The sequence below is a fragment of the Lytechinus pictus genome, chromosome 12 (genome assembly GCF_037042905.1).
Source record: "Lytechinus pictus isolate F3 Inbred chromosome 12, Lp3.0, whole genome shotgun sequence".
In the NCBI taxonomy this organism is placed as follows: domain Eukaryota; kingdom Metazoa; phylum Echinodermata; class Echinoidea; order Temnopleuroida; family Toxopneustidae; genus Lytechinus; species Lytechinus pictus.
The window spans coordinates 10,205,279-10,231,239 of NC_087256.1; the positions used below are offsets into that span (position 1 = coordinate 10,205,279).

The 25,961-nt window shown below is 36.8% G+C and overlaps 1 protein-coding gene across 1 annotated transcript in view; it reads right to left on the reverse strand.

Moving 5' to 3' along the window:
- Positions 1-316: 316 nt before the first annotated feature.
- LOC129273282 (retinol dehydrogenase 14-like) overlaps positions 317-25,961 on the reverse strand; it is a 31,656-nt gene continuing 6,011 nt past the window's right edge. Inside the window, exons 2-6 of the mRNA XM_064107444.1 lie at positions 25,055-25,294; positions 20,207-20,299; positions 7,046-7,231; positions 6,065-6,171; positions 317-4,858 (exon numbers count right to left, since the gene is read on the reverse strand). Coding sequence (XP_063963514.1) covers positions 4,679-4,858; positions 6,065-6,171; positions 7,046-7,231; positions 20,207-20,299; positions 25,055-25,294 — 806 coding nt within the window. The 3' untranslated portion in view covers positions 317-4,678. The remainder of the gene's footprint in view (positions 4,859-6,064; positions 6,172-7,045; positions 7,232-20,206; positions 20,300-25,054; positions 25,295-25,961) is intronic.

A 25,961-nucleotide genomic window follows, 5' to 3' on the forward strand; every position in this document is an offset into this window, starting at 1 on the left:
GGGAGCTCTGCAGGTGTACTGCGTCGCCTGTCGTGAGTATCAAGAAAAAACTTCAGCCAACAACAGGGGCGCAGTCACCACCGATCCGTTCCTGGTCGGAACAAAGAATACCAAGAAGTATTCTGTTCTGAGACATGGTCAGAGCGATGGACACAGAGCAGCATATGGTACGCATATTGTAGAAACTTGTTAAATAATGTCATTTTTTGGGATCGCTTTTAAATAAAAATTCAAATATGATTTTGTTTTAATTATTAGATCTAGATCTAGATCTATTAAAAAGTATTAGGTTATTATTTATTTATTTTTATTTTTTAAAATTGTAGCCCTGGAAAGTGGAAAAAGAGCCCTGGAAAATGAAAAAGTAGCCCTGGAAAATTCTTAAGTTTCTCCAAAAAGAGCCCTGGAAAGAAAAAAAGTAATTTTTTGGTTGCGGGAGATTCACAAGACATAAGGATGTTTTCCATCTTCTTGGGAAACTGCTGTCATGTGAAGAGATCTAAAGAGCTCTGCCAAATGGACAGTGTGGAATACATGAAAACCCTAGCAGGAAAATTACCCATTCCTCTTCAACATAAATGGGTGAACCAAGTTGGCTTAATCAGAGAAAGAGAGAACAGGGACATAATTTTGGAAGATTTGTATAACTTTGTGGCTCGACTGGCGAGGAACCAGAACGATCCAAGAGTAGAAGGCCTAGGCTACCGAAGACCATCATCCCAAAAGGAAAAGAATCTAAATGAAAGGGCACCCATCAAGGTCTTTGGTGTCCAAGCTGCACAAGAGACGCCAACAAAAAATAGAAAGAGCTGTGCAATGTGTGGAATTAATGGCAGCCACATTATTGAAGACTGCAGCAAGTTCAAGATACTACCTGTTAAAGAAAGAGCAGAAATTTGCAAGAAGAAGGGACTGTGTTTGAGATGTATAAGAGGTGGTCATATCAAAACAAATTGCAAAAGCCAGATCAAGTGCAAAGATTGTGGACTAAAGCACAATACTCTCCTACATGACCCTGATCTAACACAGAAGGCACATGTAGACAAGAACGAACCTGATGAGCAAGAAAACCATAAGTGCCAGCGACTACACACGCACTCCACACCAAGAACTATGCAGCAATGACCATAATACCTGTCTTCGTGAAAAGGAAGGAAGTGGGAAGAAGGTAGCAACATAACGCTGTTGTGGACAATAGCTGTTGGGCTGTATTTCAAGATCCAGGGCTTAATGACAATTGAAGTCAGAAACAAAGAAAAAAAGACTTGTAGTATGGACTCTGAATTCAGAAGATACCATGGACAAATAAGTAGTACATGATCTGCAAATTGTGGGAGTAGATGAAGAGGAAGGCTTCATTGATCTTCCAGCTGTCTATCTTAAAGGCAAGATCCCGGTGACTCTTCAAGATGCGCCTTCCCAACAAGAAATAGACATGTGGGAACACATGAGGGATACTGTCACAGTGGAATTGCCAGAGATTCAAGCTGTTGACTGCATACCCATGGTGACACTGATGGTTGGTATGAATGTACCAGCAGCCACTACACCTATTCAAGTTCAACGAGGAGAACTTGATCAGCCCTACGCAGTACAGACCCCAATTGGCTGGCTGATTTATGGCATACAAAAAACTAGACTTGCTGACAAGGTCCAGTCATTCTTCTGTAGGCATGAAGAGCAGGAAGGGGTTCAGTTCATTGAAGCACATCAAGACTTGGAGCAGAAAGTCAAAGCCTTCTGCAACTTTGAGTTCAGTGAACGATTGAGTGACTCCAGGTGAACATTTCCTCAAAATTATGGATAATTCTACTGTCAAGGAATCTGGGCACTATCAAATGGAATTACCATTCAAAGACCAAAATAAGGAGGTACCTAACAACTACACTCAAGCTGTTGGCTATGCAAATCATCTCAAGAAGAGGTTGCTGAAAGGTGAGGAGTTACATGGACATTACACAGAATTCATGAATAAGCTTTAGTCTAAGAGGTATGCTGATAAGGTGCCTGAAGCAGACATACATGGCAACAAGGAGAGTTTGGTATATTCTCCATCATTCTGTGACCCACCCAAGGAAGCCTGGAAAGAATGGCCCCGCCTCCTGGGAAGTTCAACCCCCAAAGATGTCTACGACCAGCAAAAGTGAAGGCAAGTCCAGTACATCGCAGATGTCTTGTGGAGAAGATGGGTGAGGGAATATCTGGCCGACCTCCAGAGTTGACAACGTTGGCTTCAGCCACAGCGCAATCTGAGGGAAGATGACATAGTGCTCATAGCAGACGACACATCACCAATACTTGAGGAAATTACAAATCGATAACCCGTGTCAAAGGGAGTGATAGACATCAGTGCCAGTCAACCTTTGTGAACGCTTAAATATCAATGCCATGAAGGATTTGTGCTTTTGTGATTTGTTTCAAATGAATGCATTAGGTGTGAACCTGGAGCCACCTACAATTTTCAGTGCAAGGAATCATTGTTTTAATGTTTTTGGAGGAGTTACCCATTTCACTTTTCTTTGTGATAAATAGTAAGTGTACAACATGCTCTGCCTACATAAGTGCTTTGTAGTGAAATGTTCAAAAGTCCTTTTGACCACTAGAAATTTTAACGCGGGTATTGCATTCCAACACAGAAGTTTTTGTTTAATTGAATGGACGCCATCATTAATAAATAGACACCACCGGTAAGGACTATGTACCAAATTGCGCCATGGATGAAGATGAACGAGTCAAGATAAAAGTGCCAATTAAAATGTTGAACTTGTGGACACGAAAGAAATCAGATGACTTTAACAGACTTAAAAATCTGCAGTGTCAACATATGTGAAAAGGAAAGAAATATCAAACTTCCTCTGGACTCATTTTGTATACAGGAATATGCTTATTTTCTATTAACTTTAAAATGCTGAGAAGAGACTCGAAGTCTGGACTTGAGTGACAATAATTGTTATGTACGAAACTCATAAGCATTTGAACAATATTTCATGATATTTTTAATGAGTATTTCTTTTTTATTAGATATATTTTGAATGTCATACATGCTTGAAAAAAAATTTGCATTAAAAAATCTAGGTACAGTGTATTTTGGATTTGATGAAACGTTTTACACAATGCCTGATTTCATGATGCAAATTCTTTCAAAATCTTGAGGTATGCCATTGCCTTTCACTGGACAAATTAACCAAAACCAAAACAAATGTATATTTGTGATTATATAACATTAATAATTGTTAGTGTGCATTTAATGGTTTTATTCATAATTGAGATTTCTATATATTTGTCAGTGGCCTATCTTCTTAGTGGTGTTGCATTAAATATTCTTATGTGACTGTGAATCTGATAGAGAAGTTGCAGTCTGTGGACATGTGGAAATTAATGGTTACAGTTATAAACCAAATGTTATGCTTCTTACAGAATGGAGTGGTGAATTACCAAATTTTGCTAGCATTGAACAAATCATGTGGTCATAAAACTTTGTCCAGCATTGGAGTGACTGAAAACTTTAATGAGCACTACTACCAAGCCTTTGTGATATCAGAAGACAAGTCTTTGTCGGACCCAAGTGATATTCTAGACCATAGTCTAGTCCATAATGTGAATAAATATGAGGAAGGGGATTACAATTATTATGTACCAACAAGGTTTTATCCTTTGTTGACAGACATTCTCTCAAGGTGAGCAATTATTTTAAATCTAATAAGATGACAAATACAACTGGCAAAATATATTCTCGTGCTACAAAACCCTGTTTGAAATTCTACTAAATGAACAAGAGCAAAAATTGTTTCACCTATAGATCAGAAAATAATGCAAAAATTTGAAACTGCCATTATCAACACAAGGGAACAAAATATTTAAAAAAGGAATTTTGATGAGTTATAGAGTAGGGTGAAAATGAAGGATTCTGGCTGAAATATGAGGCAATCTGTGATCACATTACCCTTTACACATTGACAAATTGTACCCCAAATTCTATGTATATTTTTTCTTTGTTAACGATAATTAAAAATGAAACAATTTAATAAGTGTCTTGAGTCTTGAGTCAGAGGAAGATATGATTGATTTGAAACATAGCCTAGATCTTGACTAAGGATATTGAAAAAAATATTTTTCAAAAGAAAAATAGTTCTCAAATGAGGCTTCACTGTAGGAGAAAAAAAAACAATAACTTCAACTTTAACAAAGGTATTGACATCAACTTTAACGAAGGCAAAGATATCAAAGTTACTGAGCAACTTCTATTTTAAACAGCGATTATGAACACATGTAATGAGAAAGGTGGAGAATACTCAGAGATTTACTTTTTAAACTTGAATTTCATGAAACAGTATTTGAACATTATTAACAGGAGTGTTCCTAATTGGGTTGATTTCTAACACTCAGGAAGTCAAGTAATTGTAGAATAGCTCATAGCGAAGAATAGAGGATTGTTCTTCACTTATGAAAATGTAGATTTTCAATTGACGATCAGTTCACAAATAAAATTACACTCCATGTAATTATTAGAGCTCTCTGTTGAAAACTGCAAATTGTCTCTCTGATCACTGCCATCATTCATTTTACTAATTTTCTTTAAAGCAAACATACAAAAATAAACTGATACAAAAATTAAGATCAATCCTGATGAGTGAACATTCACATGCATCATAAACTCAACTGAAAAATTAAACTCCAATCATTGTATTAGACCGGTTAGTTTTTCGCTAACCTCCCAAAGTTTCCTCGCCACACCATCATCCCTTGCTTTTGCTGATGGAACGACAAGACGGCAATTATCAAAGTACTGACCGGTGACCCCGTTGACCTCTCCTGATACGGCCAAGTAGAGAGATGTCTGTGCACCCACCTCGGGATCCTGAAATAAAAAGAAAAGGGGATTTTTTTAAAAATTCCAAATCACAAGTTTTTTACAAAGAGATATAGAAAGTTCTGACATAATACTAACCTGTGCTTAATGAATCCTGCTGAAAGAGGCTAGCTCTGACTTTTGTCAACATTTTCTGACATCACATGATTGCGAAAAATTGCATGAATGCCTGGACCTATAACTTGTCAAAACAATTGATTTCCTGTGGGAAGGAATCTCAAGGACTAAATTCTGAGGTTTTTCAGATATACAGGGCATCTCCCCTAAAAAAAGCTATTATATGTCATGTGTCAAGAGCATCTGTGATGAAGTTAAAGCATCAATAATTCTTAGTTTTCTTTTTATTGTCTTGAATATGCTGTACATTAAAGTTACTTCTGAAGTTTCCATTGCGAACAAGAATGTTCTTGTCATCTTGAGGAAAATGAGCAAAAGTTGTAGAAGGAAACCAGCGACAGTATAATCTGCCAGGGTGCCGTATGCATGGTATCCTGCAGGGTACATGTCTCTGATTGGCTGGAAAGGTCACAATTACGTTGGGACATGAGTGACAAGCAAAGCGGATGTCGGTGGCAACAGACATAGGAGGGCTTGTAGTATAGCAAAAACGGTAAATGCCTACAACCACCTCCCGTCAATGAATGATGGCATCAATTGCAATCGCCACAATTGTGATCAAACCACCATAGACCATAGAGCTCTCACATAGAATGTGTGTGTCTGTAAGTGTGTGTGGAGATGTCATGGTAGGCTGCATACAATTATAGCGTTACCCATTGTGTATTACCTATTGTCTGAATGTTACATAGTCAAAGAATTAATTCATAATTTTTTTTATAAAGTCTTCTTTTCACAACCAACTGCCTTAATCTGCAAAATTGAATAAGCTTTGATATTGCAGTGAATGCAGATTTCCCATGGCTCTTTTTTTTTTTCCAGGACTAATTTAAGCATTTCATGGGCAAAATCGGTCCAAGCCCCATGTATTTTTTTCTGATATCATATCTGTATCCATGTTTACTCCTCTTTAACTTCGACAAAGCCAGGAAAAAAAACAGCAAAGGAATGAATCAAAATCAAAGGGGGACAAAAAGATATTTCAAATATGCTGCTGAATTATATATAGTCTTCCCACTGCTTTTAATCTAGTTAAATGGAGACAGATTATAATTTAATATTTATAAAATAACTTACCTTCCAAAATAGAGATCCAAAGATGAAAGAGATAATTTTCAGTTCTGGTCTGTAGTTGAGGAGAGATGTCCTTACAGTACCGGGATGGAGGCAATTAACAGTTATACCTGAATTTAAAAAAAAAAAAGATGAATGGAGCAAACCAAGAAAACTAAGTCAAAGCCAACTACATGTAATACACCCAAACCTTACATCATAATGAATACTTTGCCATATTTTTATTATCCCATCCAGTCAAAGAATCTGTTTAGCATCAGAATATCTACAAATATTTAATTGCCCAATTATTGGCATTCTCTTTTATTCATGAAGGGAATTTATACAAAAACTAAGAGACTAATAACTAAGCTATAGTGTCATCTCAGGGCAAGAAACGTAGTTGTAATCAAATATGGCGGCCTGCATCGAATGATAGGATATCAATATACACTATAGGCCAATAAATCGAGCAAAACAAAATGAAATCTTGCATGCATATTGTATTTCAAGAGTATGATTTCTTACTTTTAATGTTCGAAATCTGATATTATGAAAAATTTTGAGAACCAATTTAGATGTTTCATTTGAAATTTCATTAGGGCACCTGGTGCCGATCGCAGCAACACCTTCGCAACCCAATTAAAGTCAAATTTTGATATGTAATTTCTTTTGACACTGGGGGAATGTAAACAGAGGCAAGAATGATCAGGCGCAAATCCAGCCGGATTAGACACAACAGTTTTTAGAGGAAGACTATTATAAAAAAACAGTATAGCCCCTGAAATGGTATTGTGTCTAATCCAGATGGATCTGCACCACGGTGTGATATCATATTGCATCGAGTGCAGGTCAAAAATTTTGAGCGGACTAGGCCATCAAAGTAACAACACCGATAATATGTTACATTAACCTGCTGGCTACAGGAACTGGGTGGTCACTGTACAAAGTCGATGGAAATTACAGAATTTAAGAGTCAACAGGTTAAAGAGAGACTAATCCTACCTGTACCCTCGAGTCTTTTGCTCAGTTCTCTGGTGAATAGGATGTTAGCTAGCTTGGTGTGCCCATAGATTGTATAGCTGCTATAACTCCTCTCCGCACAAAGATTATCAAAGTCAATGTTACCCATCGCATACACAACAGAAGTTACATTGATGATTCGACCAGGACCAGACTGCTTCATGAAATCTTTTAAGGGATTGAGGAAAGAAAGATTTATTCAAATATGCCCTTGAAATGTAGCAGTTCATTCACAGTGTTTGACATTAAAAAAAACTTTAAAAATAAATCTTTGGGAGGTTTTCATAATGCACTCGTTTGAAGCTACATACAATTTGTCACATGTTTCTAGGTAGAAAAATGAAAATTCATTATGAATATTCGGTATCAGGACAACTACCCCCTGGACAATCACCCCCCGGACAACTACCCCCCCGGACAATTACCCCCCGAGGACAATTACCCCCCGGACAATTACCCCCTGAGGAAAACTACCCCCCCCCCCCCCGAGGACAATTACCCCCCGGACAATTATCCCCCGGACAACTACCCCCCGGACAATTACCCCCCGGACAACTACCCCCCGGACAACTACCCCCCGGACAATTACCCCCCCGGACAATTACCCCCTGAGGACAACTACCCCCCCGGACGATTCCCCCCCGGACAACTACCCCCCGGACAATTCCCCCGGACAACTACCCCCCGGACAATTACCCCCCGGACAACTACCCCCTAGACAAAGGGAGTGCACAGAGTCATACGTCGGCCGTACGTTTGACGTAAGAAGTACTCAAGGCATTCTCGAGTATCTTGGAATCAAACGTACGCCGTAAGAAAGCTGTTAAATTGAGCTCCATCCATAGGCGGATCCAGGGGGGCCGAGGGGCCCGGCCCCCCCCCCCCCCCTATCGGCAGAGCAAAAAAATGGGGGAAAAAAGGGGGAAAGAAAGAAAAAAAGAAAAAGAAGGGGAAAGAAAGGAGGAAAAATAAGAGGTAAAATAAGAGGAGGGAGACGGGTGAAAAAAAAGGTCAGGGGATGACTTCAAAATGATTAAAAAATATATGTCATGTCACTATATTAATGTTTTTCGCTCGCGCTTCGCGCTCACATAGCCTGTTTGATGTGATACACATCTTGCTACATAGGCTAATATGTAGCTTAAAATATCAAGTTTTGAAGTCGATATTACAAAGCATATTTCATCTCGGATATCGAGCTTTCATTATTTTTAAATTTACAAATTGATTTTTTAAGTGCTCTGTAAAATATTAATATTTTTAGCTCACGCTGCTCGGTCGCTTTATTTGATTTGCATAGGCCTACTTCTTTATAAATTCTTACAAACCGTTCTTAAAATGCACCTTAAACGAATTGTATACTATCATGATTGCCAATTTGTATAGAAAAAACACTGTATTTGATTATGTCATATTGTTTACAATTTAGTAAATTTGGTACTTAATTTCCTTCTTTAATGTTTATTTGCTTTCACCCAAGAATACACACAAAAACACCTTGTAATTTACAAGGTGTTCTTGTGTGTATTATCTTTGCATAAAGTTTTTTAGCTTACTGTATTAAGTTATAAAGCCACATCTTAATCTGGAATGTGCACCAATTGTTTCATAATTCTTAGCTTCTTGTTAGTTGAACTGTTTTAAAATAACAGATTTATAGGTCTACTTGACAGTGTTAGTGTTGATAGTTGCGTTATCGACTTTCAATATTTCTACCTATGAAGGTGTCTTTTTTACGTTTTATCTATTTGCCTGATTTCTTTCCTGAAATTAAACCCAAAATAAATATATAAAAAAATCAGATCAGTTGGAATCAGAGATATTTAGTCTGGTAGGGAGATAGGGTTCCCATGCACCCGAATGGTATATTTTTTCAACCTACATTTTTGTAATCCGTAAGATGTGTAGTGAATCAATTTTGATGTTCCCAAAACGAAATATTGTCCCATGGGGTTCAAATTCAAGATGGCGTCCAAAATGGCCGCCATATTCATGGGATTTGGTTTTTCGTACATAGATTCCGACACAAACAATCATTTGCCACAAAATTAGTGTCATATGAAAGATAAATAAATTTTCTACAAGTTGATACTATTTATGGGTGATGAAAAGCTAATTCGGCTGAGATTTTAATAAGAAAAGTGCAATTTTGAGAATTTTTTCCAAAAAATTGAAAATTTGCGAAATACATGATTTACCATAAATCGAAAGAAAATAAAGAAAGCGCCTCAAAAATTTCTAGAAAACTTTCCTAATATACAACTATTAAGTGGACGAAATTCCAAATTGATATCATTTTTAGTCACAAACTTATAATGTCTCAAACTTGAAAATTCAATTTTCAGAAATTTAGCCTTTTACCGCATATCGGAGACTTGGATACACTAATGTATATTGTCGCATTTTCAATCCAGAAAATGGAATTAGGCCTTATAAAATGCAAAATTATCTATGATTTTGTTGTTAGAATTTATTACAATCCCTTTATTCATCGATTTATAGTCGGTTGATATAGTTTTTGAAAGAATTAAGACTTTTGGCAAAAATTTGTATTCTTTTGGTAAAAAAAATGCACATGCATTGTTATTAATCAGATTTATTATGAATATCAGTAATAAATGCAAAATCTCAACATTCGATATGAAAGAGGATGTATCAACGAGAATATTGGCAGGCTTCATGCCACCATGAGTATCTTCATTTGCTTTAGAAAGAAGGAAAATATGCTGAATGTATTAAGCGATTTTGCGCTAAAGTGAGGCCAAAAAGCAACCTCGGTGTGGCAGTCACACCCATGAAAACGATTGCAAAGTGATGAATGGTATGCCATTCAAATAATACAATGGCTTGGATCAGCCTCTTGCATCGATTGTGTTGGTATGACTAACATACCTTAATGTACAGTATGTAATGTGCATCGTAATAGAAATGTATCTGATTCAGAAGGATGTAAAGGCAAAAAAGTGTTTATGTTACATCATAAAGAATTTATTTAATTAAGTCTTTTGGAAACAGTTATAAGATACACTAGCACTGCAGGTAACAAAGATGAAGTTCTGACACATCAATACACAACTGAAAGTCATGTCAAAGCTACCTCCACCTTATCTGTATTTTGAATTTGTGGCCTGTATTCTAAAATCAGGTTTATTTTCAAGCACGTTCTAACTCTTTTCTAAATTTATGAAGAGCCAAAATTCTGATTATTGTATATCTCTTATGTTTACAACTCTGTTCCGTTTACTTCATAATGAAGGAAAAAACCTCAATTATCATTCTCACACAACTATGAACCGTTTGGGGGTCAATATTAATGGAATTGGCTCTCCACAGTAAAAGTCATTGGGGGTAATTCTGTCGCCAGTCAAAAAGTGATCATAGTTGAAAACCATAACGTAGTTCCGATGACCGAAGATCTGACATGATATCTGATGATCATTTACCTAAACAAAAGAAATCACGATCAAAATCAAAAGGTCGAAAGAACTAACCAATCAGCGAAATGGACACAGCGCACGATACTATCACAGATCATGATCATTATCAGTCTAAAGGCAGTCTATCCAACTTTGCATAATTTGACACAATACACACCAATGGGCCACACACAGTTGTAAATTCAGAAGGTACAGTAGCATTTGCTAACATTTACATAATTATGCCCACAGAGTCGGTCAACATAAGCTCTACCTAAGAGTTGACTCACGTGCAAGTACTAACAATATCATAGTACGTATGCCAAGGAAATATAAAGTTCAAAGTGGGAATCATTAGTGAAACAAACACCAGTAAAACTTGAAGCTTATGATGAGATTCCAATTTAATGTAAAGGTACACTTGACATAAAATGTTACAGTCCGAAATGGTCAACACAGACATTCTATGAACCAGATGTCAAGGTTTCAGCTATCCTTGGGTCGTTAGGTTGCACTGACCTTGGAATTATCACAATTCACTCAATGTACAATTATGACACACCTACACCTAACCCTAAACCTAAACAAACACCTATCACAAGTGATAAGGATCTCAAACAAGCATTTCCAGAGCAATTCGATGTTATTGGTAGTTTCAAAGGAAAAGCGATGCTTCATGTCAAGGACATCGCTAAACCTACCATAGACGCACCACGCAAGTGCAGCACACTAATTGAAGGACAAGATCAACGTGGAGGAACACAACAAGAATATGTACTTGTTCATGGAGACGGCAAAGCAAGAAGACTCAGTGTTCAACAGCTCCAAGTGCACAATCAAGAAAAAAGCTATCAACTTCTTTGGCTCCAAGTGCACTAGATCAGATATCTACCCAGATCCTATAGCAAGGTAGAAGCCAACACATTACCCAAGTACTATTACCCAAGGACAAAGAGGATGTTCAGAAATGCCTAGTATTGTTCAAATACCTAGCAGCATATGTTCCTAATTTGTGGAAAAAGTCAGCACCACTTCGATAACTTCTCCACAAGGAAATACCGTTTATCTGGGACGATGATCATGAACATTCCTTGAACAGCCTGAAATGTGCAGTATCATCAGGTGCATGTCTACAGTTCTATGACCCAGAGAGAGAGAGAGAGAGAACTGTCGAGATAGATACATCAATGAAAGATCTAGGAGCATGCCTGCTTCAGGAAGGTAACCTGTTGCGTTTGCATCCAAAGTCTTTCCACTGCACATTCCAACTACTCAAACATAGAGGGAAATCTTATAGTCCTAATGTTTGGTATCAAACGCTGCTATAATATCTGTTCGCGAAAAAATTCACAGTCATATCACAGACCACTGGAAATTATATGGAAAAAAACTCTTACAAGTGCAACGCCGCATCTACAGCGATCGCTTATAATCAAAGTCCAAGTAAACAGGTGTCAAATCAATTACCGACCTGGAAACGACATGATTCTTTCCGATCTGTTGAGTAGACTTCCTAATCCCAAGGAAGTATGCGATGTACTGTTAGGTGTCAGATAAATCCATCTGCTCTGAGGAAATGATTCGCATATGCGATCGACTTATTACTCTTCGGAAAACACAAGAGGACAGAACTTCAGAGAGAAACGGCTAATGATCCAATTCCCAGATCATTATGGCAGATTTGGCCTGAGTTGGCCTGAAACAATCCAAGAGTTATTGAAATCCCTTATGGGCATTTTCACAGTAACTGACATTACACGGCACAATGTTTTCACACCTTTCATTGTGTGTATCTCTAAAACAACAAATGATGGGAGCTTGCTTTTGATAGAGTTAATAAAGTGAACCTTGCCGTATACTCTGATACTAAGTTTTCCTATGTAACCACATTTTTTTACGCATCAGCAAGCAAAAATGTGTCGGTAACTGACATTACGCAAAAGGACATGCAATTTCAGGGTGTTCATTAAAATTGAAATATCTCATGTCCCTGAGTAGATAGAGTAATAATTTGAATATGTAAACATACCTCCGTTACTAGGTTAAGATGTGTCAAAATATTAAACAATTCGTTTTTGTCTTTTGGGGGCTATGATAATTTTTCCACAACCATGCTGGTAACTGACATTACGGTAACTGACATTACACTTAATTTGCCATAGAGATAACACATGGAAGTCAAATGTGTGGAATCATTGCATTGTATCTTCTGTGCAGGGCTTCACATGAAAGTGAGCTTGGTGTGGAAGTATACCCGACTTTCTAGGAACATTTAAAAAAAAACTTTTTCTTTTTCTTAATTCCTTTCTTTGATTTGAACATTTTTATCATTACTTGTCGGTAACTGACAATACACATTAACATTTACCAGTGCTATATGATTTTCAAAGGCATAATTTTCTTGGTACTTATATGTAAGGCTTTTTAAAATCATAAAAATTTCATAATACTTCACATTTTTAATTATCAAAAGATAAGAAATTTATGTTTTACTTACTCGGGGGGGGGGGGTCATAGCAGCTACATGTTTTCCTATAGTAATTTAATATTGCATTGACTGTACACATGGATTTTTCTAACTATACACCCATAATATATTCATCAGTTATATATTTACTTTTTTAACCTTTTCCTTCTCCAACCTCCCCCTCCCCTCAAAAAAGGCAAAATGAATAAGGGTCTCCTCCCCTAGGCTATATGTACCCCTCCCCCGAATCTCATGCAGCCATGTAGTTTTATTGATTTCTATTCTGGTCAGTGCAAGCAATGCTTGTTCATATCTGTCGGATTTCAATTCTCTTCATGATTTGTTTAATCATTTTCTTTGCTAATTTCTTTTATAAGCTGTCAACAAAAAATAAACTCCAGCTTCTAAACTGAAACTGAACTATTTGTAAACTAGAAAAAAACACCAGTTTTAGTAGATCCATGCAACATTGATCAGAACTGTCAAATTTCACTTTTCATCTATACTTGTAAACCAAAAACAAAATTGTATCACACATCCACACTACTAACAGGTATAAAAACCAGGAATTTACTTTTAGCCAGGCAATGCTCAAAAGAATCCTAGAAACTAAAAAAGGGACCCTGGAAATCCCCTTCATCACAATGTTAAGCTTTAAAAATGTTGCAGATTTAGGCAATAGGTTGGGAAAAGTACCCCCTACCCCCTACCCCCCCCCCCCCGAAAACCAAACAAAAAATTGTCTGATACAAACAATTAGGGACTTGGTAAGTGCATGTACAAAACAATTTCATAGTAATTTTTTTTGCACGATGGGAATGCAACTTCCTTCATAATTTCATATAGTATTCCTTGTGAACTATACCTTTTTAAAGTCAATAGCAAGCTCCTTCTGGTGTGACTTGACTTAAATAACAAGTATACAATATTTCTTCACCATAAAATTGACCACATATTTGCATTTCAATATTGGTAACCAACGTTTTATCATGGTAACCGACATTACATCTCGGTAACTGACATTACATTTTCCACTTGGTAACTGACATTACATATATTTAATGGTACCCTATGGCTTCATTGTTAATTGGTAATCTTTAATTTTGGTGTAGAAGGGAGGGGTGTTACCTAGAGAGGAAATCTACCAAGTTTCATATAATATATCCTCTTTTCCAGGAAATGAGAAAAAAAAGTTCATGTTTTCGGTAACTGACATTACATACCATATCACATACTTCATCAATGTTTTTTTATCAGATGAATGAATTACTGGTGTTTCTTTCTTTGGGATTTTAAATAGTGTTATAATAGCAAGCTAAATCACAGGCGAAAACATCATGATCAAACCTGTTCTTTAAAAATCTGTCAAAACAAAATATGTATCAATATACTATTTTCAACACTAATTTGTATCCATACTTTGGCAGCCATTTTGAAATAAAAAATTGCTGCCAGAGTCGGAAAAAAAATTGTTTTAGAAACTTCAGGTCTTGTTTTATTAAAAAACATAAAGCATTTTACATGAATATCAACTTGATTTTTTTGCCTCTGTGTCCATCTGTGGTGAAAATGCCCTTAGGCAGTATTGGACGTATAGAGATAACATCGGATTATTACATGGAGTACTCTTCACGGGAAGTCAAGTCATCGTACCGAAGTCACTGAGGAATAATATCCTTGGACAGCTTCAGCTAGGACACATGGGAATCGAAAGTACCTGACGACTTGCTTGTGAGACAGAGTAAATTCTTGTCAAACATCAACGAGGACATCGACCAGTCGATAAAGCAGAGTGAAACATGCCAGAAACATCAAGCAAGGCAGCAGAAGAAAAGAAGTGGAATATCAAGCACATTACTTCTTCTCCACACTATCCAAGATCAAACGGATTAGCTCAGTCAAGAATCATTTGACAAAATGTTCTCAGACTGGCCAAGACAGTCAACTAGCAATGATGAACCTGAGAGCAACACCAGTCGAAAGTAACTTGAGATCACCAGCAGAAATGTTATTTGGTAGACCCATCAGAACCACATTATCAAGTCACTACTTCTCGAGAGATTCTACTACCACTGATTTTCTCTTGAATAGGCAAGACAAGGTAAAGGAAGTGCATTATCGACATGCAAGTTCTAATCTACCACCCCTGCATGTAGGACAGCCAGTGAGAGTTATACATCCAAGATAACAAACTTGGATACCAGCTAAAGCATCCAAAGTCTGTGAGGAACCGAGGTCTTAAGAAGTATCAAAGCCGAGCGGATGAATCTTTGAGAAGGAACAGATCACACGTGAGGGAAATTCCATCCACCATCCCCACTCCAAAGCAGGGCTCGAAATTAGCGGTTGCCCGGGTGACGTTGGCAACCAAAACTTTCATCATGGTTGCCCGGATGGCAACCAAGAAAATTCTGTGGTTTTTCTTCCCAAAGAGAATAAAATTCTCTTGAATTTTGCAGCAAGCAAAATTGCTTTTCCAGTCCAAAGTTTACAACTTTTGGATCAGGAGTATATCTTTCAAGATCACAATGGCACAAAGTTTTAGCTCAAAAAGATCGTCCAAATCTAGCACATGAGCCTGCCAATGATTTCTCAGATTGACTGCCTGTCTGTCAAAGTCCTCCCTAAAGAACCATAAAGCTTACATTTTGACATGATATAAGTTAATTGTTGCAAGTTGTAAAATGCAATTTACAGGAGGCCGTTTCCGTGGTACTGATTCGTCACCACATTTTCTACTTTTGAAAATATTAAATATATTAATAACACAACCATACACATCTCAATGTTCCAAAAAGACCTTCCCCTTCTTTACATTGGTCAACAGAAAGAGGTTTTTGTAATTTTTGGCACTTTAATGTATCAGAATTGTTTAATTCAAATCCTAAAGAATAAAGATAACCCACTCAATTAATTTCTCATACTCAGAATACCCTCAAAACATTTGTAATTTGTTTTCCTATGACGTCGAATTGAAAAGTTCTGTTAAGAGTTTTTTGTCAGAATCCAAGATGGCAGTCAAGGTGGCGGCCAAGGGACAGTATTCAAGTTTTCAGAACATCAAAATAAATTCATTCATTATACGACTCCAGGATTGAAAAGGTGTAGGTTAGAAAAACTTATCAATATGTTGAAAAGGGTGGTAAAGGTAATGACAATATAGTACATTTAAGTCTGTAAAATGCAGTAAAAAAAACAACTCAATTTCTTGATAATTGTATATTATTATATAGGAAAGTTTCTAGAAAGTTTCAAGACAATTCCTTTATTTTCCTTAGATATATGGTAAATCAAGTATTTTGCAAATTTTCATTTTTTGGGAAACAATTTCAAAATGCAATTTTCTTATTAAGATCTCAGCCGAATTACTTTTTATCACCTATGAATAATATCAACTTGTAGAAAATTTATTCATCTTTCATATGACACTAATTTTGTGTTCGAAGATAAACCTGATATAGGAATACAGGCCATAGATTCAAAATACAGATAAAGTGGGGGTAGCTTCGACATATTCCTTTGAGTTGTGTATTGATGTGTAAGAACTTCATCTCTATTACCTGCAGTGCAAGTGTACTTATAACTGTTTCCAAGAGACTTCATTAAATAAATTTCTTTATAATGTATAACAGAAACACCTTTTTGCCTTTACATCCTTCTGAATCACATTTCTATTACCATGCACATTACATACTGTACATTGCGGTGTGTTAGTCTTACCAACACAATCGATGCAAGAGGCTGATCCAAGCTATTGTATTATTTGAATGACATACCATTCATCACTTTGCAATGGTTTACCTGGGTGTGACTGCCACACTGAGGTTGCTTTTTTGCATCAATTTAGCGCAAAATCGCTTAATACAATTCAGCATATTTTCCTTTTATCTGAAGCATATGAAGATATCATTTCGCATTTTATTCAGGCCTATTTCCATTTCTGGATTGCAAATGCGACAATATACATTAGTGTATCCAAGTCTCCGATATGCAGTAAAATAGCTAAATTTCTGAAAATTGAATTTTCAAGTTTGAGACATTATAAGTTTGTGACTAAAAACGATATCAATTTGGAATTTGGTCCACTAAATAGTTGTATATTAGGAAAGTTTTCTAGAAATTTTTGAGGCAATTTCTTTTTTTTCTTTAGATTTATGGTAAATCATGTATTTCGCATACCGGTATTTTCAATTTTTTGGAAAAAATTCTCAAAATTGCACTTTTCTTATTAAAATCTCAGCCGAATTAGCTTTTCATCACCCATGAATAGTATCAACTTGTAGAAAATTTATTTATCTTTCATATGACACTAATTTTGTGGCAAATGAATGTTTTGTCGGAATCTATGTACGAAAATCCAAATCCCATGAATATGGCGGCCATTTTGGACGCCATCTTGAATTTGAACCCCATGGGACAATATTTCGGTTTGGGAACATCAAAATTCATTCACTACACATCTTACGGATTACAAAAATGTAGGTTAAAAAAATATATCATTCGGGTGCATGGGAACCCTATCTCTCTCCCCTACTAATTCAGCATTTGTGATTATTATGACTAATCGTGTTCAATTGTTCTATGAAAACTTAGAATGAGGGCCTGTTTACAAATTTTCTGATGTATATATGCATAGCCAAACGGGAGGTTTCGGGTGCAAGCCCCCCCCCCCCCCCATTTTTCATGATGCAGAAGGCGCCGCTAAACAAAAACAAAAAAGGAAAAAAGAAGAAAGTGAGAGAACAGGAGAAAGAGCAATATAAAAGAGAAAGAAAAAGTTACTAACGTAAGGTAAAGTAGAAAATATTTCGGAAACCTGTGCCACAGACCAAAACTTACAATGGGTCCCGCTTAATTCTAACATTGATGCTGGAGAGAAGGGGGGATTTTCTGAAGGTAATTGTCCGGGGATAGTTGTCCGGGGGGTAGTTGTCCGGGGGGTAGTTGACCAGGGGGTAGTTGTCCGGGAAGTAGTTGTCCGGGGGTAGTTGTCCGGGGGGTAGTTGTCCGGGGGGGGGGTAGTTGTCCTGGGGGGTAGTTGTCCGGGGGGGAATTGTCCGGGGGGGGGGTAATTGTCCGGGGGTAATTGTCCTCGGGGGGTAATTGTTCGGGGGGTAGTTGTCCGGGGGGTGATTGTCCAGGGGGTAGTTGTCCTAGAACCTGAATATTCATCATGAGCTGCAATTCTGTGAGAGCAGAGAAGGGGGTAATGCAAGTAAGGCTTTCATTGGTGCTCATCCATGAAATGCGGGCATTTGGGTACCAACTTACAAATTCTGAGTTGGTTTAAAGCAATACCGAGTAGCATTTGTTGTCAATATACAGTGCGTATCAAAAAAAGGTTTACACTTTGAAAAAGCCCTGGGAATTAAAAGATATACAACATGTGGGTAATTTTTTCACATGTAATCTTGGGTTAGCGTCTCATCTATCTAATAAAAGTAAAAGTTTTGAAAGAATATTACACTTGAGTGAGAACTGTTCATTTTTGTAAAGCTCGCAGAAATCTGTTTGCGCAGAAATGCTCGTTTTCACACTGTGTCAAGGGGAAACGGCGAAATCAAACTCAACCTGCAAAATATTTCTCATACTGTACATTTCCCTTGCAATTTTAGTCAATTGAAATAAAGCGGATACATTAAAGCATTTTGTAAAAATTTTGCCACCCAAATTGAAATTTCAACACTTAGTAAGCACAACCTTTACCCTTTTTGTACCAGCTGGATCTCAGGACATAACTGAATCTAAACAAAGGTTTATATCAGACATCTCCAGCATTTTTTCACTAAATATTTATCATTTGAAGTGGGTTAACATTTCATTTTTCATTTAATAGTTGTTTCTCCACACTTTTCCAAAGCTTGACAGTGATTAACAAAATGAAAATCAAGCCTAAACCATTTCATGTAAATCACAGCTCAGTGTAAAGCAAATATCATCACGATGGCCTCAGTGTGTGGGGGAGTGGGGTGGGGTGCAATGCACTCTTTGAAGTGTTTTGGGAATGGAAACAAGTTAAAAAAGGTAAAAGATATCTTCAAATCAATTTTACTAGCTAAATTCCACGTTTTCTTCATGATTAAGATCTACTTTTATTCGCATAACTATTTAAAATTTCTGCACAAATCATTTTTCACTAACTTTTCAAAAGTGGTGCTCACTCAAGCGGAAATATTTTTCGACAGTTATATCGTCATTTGCTTAAATGGATCTGTACCAATGTTAAAATGTGGAAAAATATTCAGGATATTACAAATGTATAATTTTACAGGATTTTCTCTAGGTGTAAACTTTTTTTTCATACGCACTGTATAATGATTAACTTTTCATAATCAACAATCTTTTAGACATATGTTTACGCGATATATCAACATATTGATAAACTCATTAATGAATATTCAAAATCTTTCATCATCGCATAATTTGGAAAATATTTAAATATCGCCCAGTACTATCAGATTCTCAATCAATTTGATCCCTATACGACAAAAGTTGAATTACAAATTTCACAGACTAAAATTCTTGTTGTTAAAGATCAAGTCCACCCCAACAAAAAGTTGATTTGAAAAAAAAGAAAAAATCAGACAAGCATAATTAATGCTGAAAATTTCATCAAAATCGGATGCAAAATAAGAAAATTATGACATTTTAAATTTCGTTTATTTTTCACAAAACAGTTATTTGCCCAACTCAGGGATATGGATATGAGAGAGTCGATAATGTCACTCAGTCACTATTTTCATTTTTTATTTTTTTTATTTTACAACATTACAATTTTTACAGATTTGACAATTAGGACCCTCTTGATTAAACCACACCAATGTTAAAACAATGATTATTCCACATGTTCTGGGAGGAATCAAACATGACAATGTGGAGAAAATTAAAATCTTTCATATTTCATAATAAAAAAAAAATAGTGAGTGACATCATTGACTCTCTCATTTGCATATCACTGAGTTGTGCATATAACTGCTTTATGAAAAAAAAGTGAAACTTTGAAATGTCACAACTTACTTATTCAACATCCAATTTAGTGCTTTGCTTGTTGGATTTTTCACTTTATATTCAAATCGACTTCTTGTAGGGGAGGACTTGTCCTTTAACTTTTGAATGCAAAGTTTATTGTTTTTCACATTCTAAATGAGGGTTCTAGGAAAATCAGTAATACTATCTAAGAGAGAACAAAATCTGCACATGAATGGGTCAAAGGCCATTTGTAACTTACAACAGCTTTATGAAACACAAATCATGGCTTACTAAGGAGTAGGTTTGTGAGAAGAAAAGGTCCAAAGTGATTTGTGGCATACGTCAATTCCAATCCATCTTCTGTTATAGTCTTTCTTGCGGGAGCTGTAAAGATATCAAAATGAGATACTGAACAAAATATTAAGTGCTCAACTCAATCAATAATAGCAGGGCCAGCTGAGAGAACAGTTTTCAAAACTGAAGTGGCTACCCTGGGTAAATATACCGTTCTTATCCACAGGATGTTACCATTGCTGCTTTAAATATGAAACAAAAAATATTTCTGATTAATTATTCTCACTACCTATTCATGTACCTTGTTTCAAGGTAGGTTTTTGTTATTTTAATTTCAACTCAGAAAGTATTCAAAGGGGAAGCCCAGCCTGATTTCAAGAAGGCTTCACTAGTTAGATGTGTCGGATTTTTTTATCATCACAGGCCTCTCGATTAACTTTAATTTTTGGAAGTCAGCCGGGCACCCTGGACTGAACTTTAGGTGGTCAAATGGCAGTTTAGGTGGTCATCACATGCATATTGAAAATATTGTATCATGACAAATTGTAAAGTATCAACTCTGTATGTGTAAGTTTGCTGCGAACCACTACATTACTGGTGGAACCTTTCTGTGGATTAAAAAGGACAAACTCAAGCCTTTGTTTCAAAGGAGCTAAAAAAGAATTACTCATGATCCTTTTCACACCTTTGTTTACTTGAGACTTGTTCATTTTTAGACTTAAAGTTAGAGGTACGTTGACGTTTTAAAATGAACAAGTGTCAATGACATTTCCTGAAAAAAAAGAACACCCTCACCAACACTGAGGGAAACCATGCATAATAAAATGAATACAACTTCACCAAAACTGAAATTGGAAAGAACATCATTCAATTCACATTTGATCATGGTTATGATAAATTTATTGTCAAAACATCACACCAAGTTAACAGTTGTTGCCGTGGAAATGTTGAAGTGCACTCACTCCATAAAGTGTAATAAAATATGTACTATCAAACCAAGACTTGTTGTCATGATTTGGTCTGTCACATGTGTAAACTATTTTTTCCTTTTTTTTACCCCCAATACTAAATGTACTAACTTGATATAAACTTAAGGCTTCACTTTCAGCCCCCCCCCCTTCCTTGCTCCTCCCCCCCCCCCCCCCTCTTCCCCCTCTGTCCATGTTTCTCTTTCTCTCTGTCCATGTTTCTCTCTCTATCTGTGTGTAACTGTCTCTCTCTGTCCCTGTCCCTCTCTGTAAGGTAAACTCTGAGTCTCTGTGTTTGTTTTCTTTTAATGCATGATATCCTGCATGTACTCATAGTTTGTTTTTGGATATCATATTAGTATTTTAATTTTGCATTGTGTAATTATATAATTATTTACGATGTTTATGTAATGTTTATATTTTTGATTTGTAAAAGATTCCACAATTTAGCCTCTGGCTGCGAAAGAAATTATAGCAACTTTTTATGAAATGGGCCCCAGAAGTATACATTACAGAAAGAGTGGGAACAAAACCACAAGTGGCTTGGATGAGGCAAAACATAAACAAGTGATCATGTCGTTTAGGCCTGGGACGAATGTCATTTTTACCATTCGATTATTTCCTGAAAAAACAATCGAATGATTCGATTGTTCGTCGGGAATCACGTCTTCTAAAATAGCAAAAGTTGACCTAATTATTAGTGACCAAAAAATGCAGAAAATCTACAACTCTCAATGCCACACTTATACAACTGGACCTCACTGCATTAAACATCAAGGGTCTGTTTCTCACAAATGAAAGTATGAATTCCCCTTTGATTTTGTTTGACTATGTCAAAAGAAATTACATGAAATAACTTTCAGTTTATTGTTTCAATTTAAAAAAATTCCCGAAATCAATGCTTTTATACACCCCCGCATATGAATGAATCAGTCCAGATCATTGTTCACAGCTCAGTCCAAAGTCCAATTACGTCTTTTCTGTCTCCAATTCACAGTAAACAATTCATTCACGCCTTATTCTTGTGACAAAGACACTTTTTTGGGGGGAAAAATTCATCCCTTGCCTACGTGCCATACCCAAGCTTGTTGCACTGCCCACGATGCTACACACTGTATTTAAAAAAAAAGGGATTGCAAAATATTATTCAATTAAAAAAATAAAAATTGCTAAGTTCCAAATTAATTTTTTTGATAATTTGAACCTATAACTGGGTCTATATTTGGAGACTAGTCGAGACATGGAATGAATAGGCGAAGGGTACGTGTTGGAATGTTATTTTTAGGCCTCTGGGGAAAATTGGTGTGCCTGTGAATAGGGGAGGGGGTAATACAGATTGCTTTGCTTTGTTTTGAAACATGAAAGGGTTCCCGCATTCAATGATTCCAACCCCATATATTTCTCCTCCTCCCTCCCCCTCTCTCTCTCTCTCACACACCCACACACGCACACAGATGGGGAGGGGTTGATTTTGTTTTCTCTCAAGTCATGACCTTTTCTGATAATGGTCACACGCGCGCTTGAAAGCAACTCCCATCAGTGGAGCGCTGGCCAATCAGACGCACATGTACACTGTGTATCGAGGGGAAGGCCGGATGGGATTAAATTTATTCGGAGCTCTTTGAAGTTGGTGTTTAACAGTGAATACGATACAGTCATTTATTTTTTCTGGTGGTCAGCCCGGGCACTATTACCCGACTTTTAGGGTGCCCGACGGAGCTTTAGGCGGTCAATTGCCCCCGGACCGCCACCAATTTCGAGCCCTGCATCAAAGTTTATGCAGTAAAAAACAAAATTATAAAAATATAGTTACATTCCATAAGAATTGGAGTAACTCGTCAACCAAGGAATTTGAAAAAAAAAACATGCAATTTACAAAGACTTACATCATTTTAAAACATATCGTGCAAAGTAAAAAATCTGTTACTGTTGTCATGATATATCAGGGTATCTTGTCATGCCCATATCCATAGTATTGATTATTAGGGCAACTGAACTTGAAGATGACTTGACCTTCTGAAGATTTCTAGAGATTTGGACAGTACTGGCAGGTGCAATTTATCAAATGGACAACCTATTCTTTGATCAACAGTGTATTGGTTTTAACATGCATCGGCTGTTTTATACACAGGATCAACATATAACCATATGCATCCTTTCTGAGGGACAGTGTGTTTTCTAAGTTCTGCTTGAGGCACACTTCAATTCAATGCGAGCATAAATTTTTTGCTACGTGTCTTTCGGCATGAGTGGGACTCAAACCCACGAATGTTGAGAGCATATATGATCCTATCCAAAAGGCATGCTAACTGACTAAGCATTGGTGTTTCACACATATTTAAGTATGACTTCAATTCATGAAAAAAAGTGATGATATTAAAGCATGATCTAAATATAATACAAGTGGAACGCCTCTGGCAGTCTCGCCTGCATTACGCGATTTAATATAGCAGCAGTGCTAACTTTGAAAACTACTATAAAATAATCATTCACAAAAACACCATTCATATAATGACATAATACCACATTCATTGACCATAAATGACATTTGTACGGTGACTTAAGACTTGTCAACTACACCCATGTCCACATTTCATTCACTCTATCCATAAACTTTGATGGCAATTCAACAATTACCCCAACATGGCCTAAGTTTATTGACCTTAACTGACCTTTGTTTTGTGACCTGAAACTCACAGGGGATGTTCAGTGATACTTGATTACTCTTGTATCCCAAGTTTTATGAACTAGATCCATAAACTTTCATAGTTAGGATGGTAATTCAAAAAATACCCCCAACATGGCCGAAGTTTATTGACCTTTAATGACCTTTGACCATGGTCATGTGACCTGAAGCTCGTACAGGATGTTCAGTGATACTTGATTACTCTTATGTCCAATTTTTATGAACTAAATCCATGAACTTTCAGAGTTAGGATGGTAATTTAACAAATACCCCCAACACGGCCAAAGTTCATTGACCTTAAATGACCATTGACCATGGTCATGTGACCTGAAACTTGCACAGGATATTCAGTAGTACTTGATTGAACTAATGTCCAAGTTTCATGAACTAGATCCATAAATTTTCAAAGTTATGATGGTAATTCAACAAATACCCCCAACTTGGCCAAAGTTCATTGACCCTAAATGACCTTTGACCTTGGTCATGTGACCTGAAACTCAGGCAGGATGTTCACTAATACTTGATTAACCTTATGTCCAAGTTTCATGAACTAGATCCATAAATTTTCAAAGTTATGATAGTAATTCAACAAATATCCCCAACTTGACCAAAGTTCATTGACCCTAAATGACCTTTGACCTTGGTCATGTGACCTGAAACTCGAGCAGGATGTTCACTAATACTTGATTAACCTTATGCCCAAGTTTCATGAACTAGGTCCATATACTTTCTAAGTTATGATGTCATTTCAAAAACTTAACCTTCGGTTAAGATTTTGAAAAAAATTCTCCCAACATGGTCTAAGTTCATTGACCCTAAATGACCTTTGACCTTGGTCATGTGACCTGAAACTCAGGCAGGATGTTCAGTAATACTTGATTAACCTTATGTCCAAGTTTCATGAACTAGGTCCATATACTTTCTAAGTTATGATGTCATTTCAAAAACTTAACCTTAGGTTAAGATTTGATGTTGACGCCGCCGCCGCCGTCGCCGTCGGAAAAGCGGCGCCTATAGTCTCGCTCTGCTATGCAGGCGAGACAATAAATGATTATATACATTAGAGAGCATGCAAGGAGCATGATCTGACCAAAACCACAGACAATGGAGGAAATAAGTGTGATTTATTTTTATTTTTAATCTTTGTGAAACACCCCCCCCCCCCTCTGAAAGGGAAGGAAGTAAACTTACCAAGTATTCCAGCATTATTGATTAGGACATCCAGTCTGTGTTCCTCTTGCTTGAACTCATTCACAAAGTTGCGTATAGATTGGAGCGAGGAGAGATCAAGCTTCTTCACAGATATGTTTGCGTAACCGGTAGCAGCAATGATTTCATCCCGAGTTGCAGCCCCTTTCTCAACATTCCGGCAAGCAATGATAACTCTTGCTCTCTTTGCAGCAAGGAGTTTGACAGTTGCCTTTCCTATACCTGTTCCAAAATATAATAAATAATAAGAATGAGACAAACTTATATGAGAGAAGATGGGTGGAATATTTGAATAACAGCAAAATCTGGAAGGGCCATAACTTTTGATAGAAAAGCTAGAAAATGATGAATATTTTCACATCAGAAGTGTTGAAACAATTCCAAGTGGTGCCTAAAACTTACCCGCAAGGCATGCATGGAACCATGTGACAGGGCCTTAACACGATTAATGTCTAGAGCCATGAGTGCCGACTTTTAAAAGATGCACCACCCCATATATTCGCTATCATGGCTATTGTTGTCGCCTATGAGGTCAATACCGTTATGTTTTGACCGCATTGGTACTAGGAGCATGAGAAGTGGTCTCTACAGTACAGTATAAATGCATATCACCATAATTTATTAAAAACACGATTTGGGTATCAATGAAACAAAAACAATCACTACCATGCCCCCACACTCCTGTAGTCCTTATACTATGGCACTGCGCCACTGCACAGAGTGGTCATGCATGCCATCGCAATTTTCACACACGACATTTGAAAAATATTGAACGTGCCCTCAACGGCAACTGGCATGTAATAATAGTCATGACACAAGTATGCCCAAGACTCTTGATCTTTGTGCTTGGACAGTTTTAACCTCATGTTTCTGTATGGCCATGGCCATG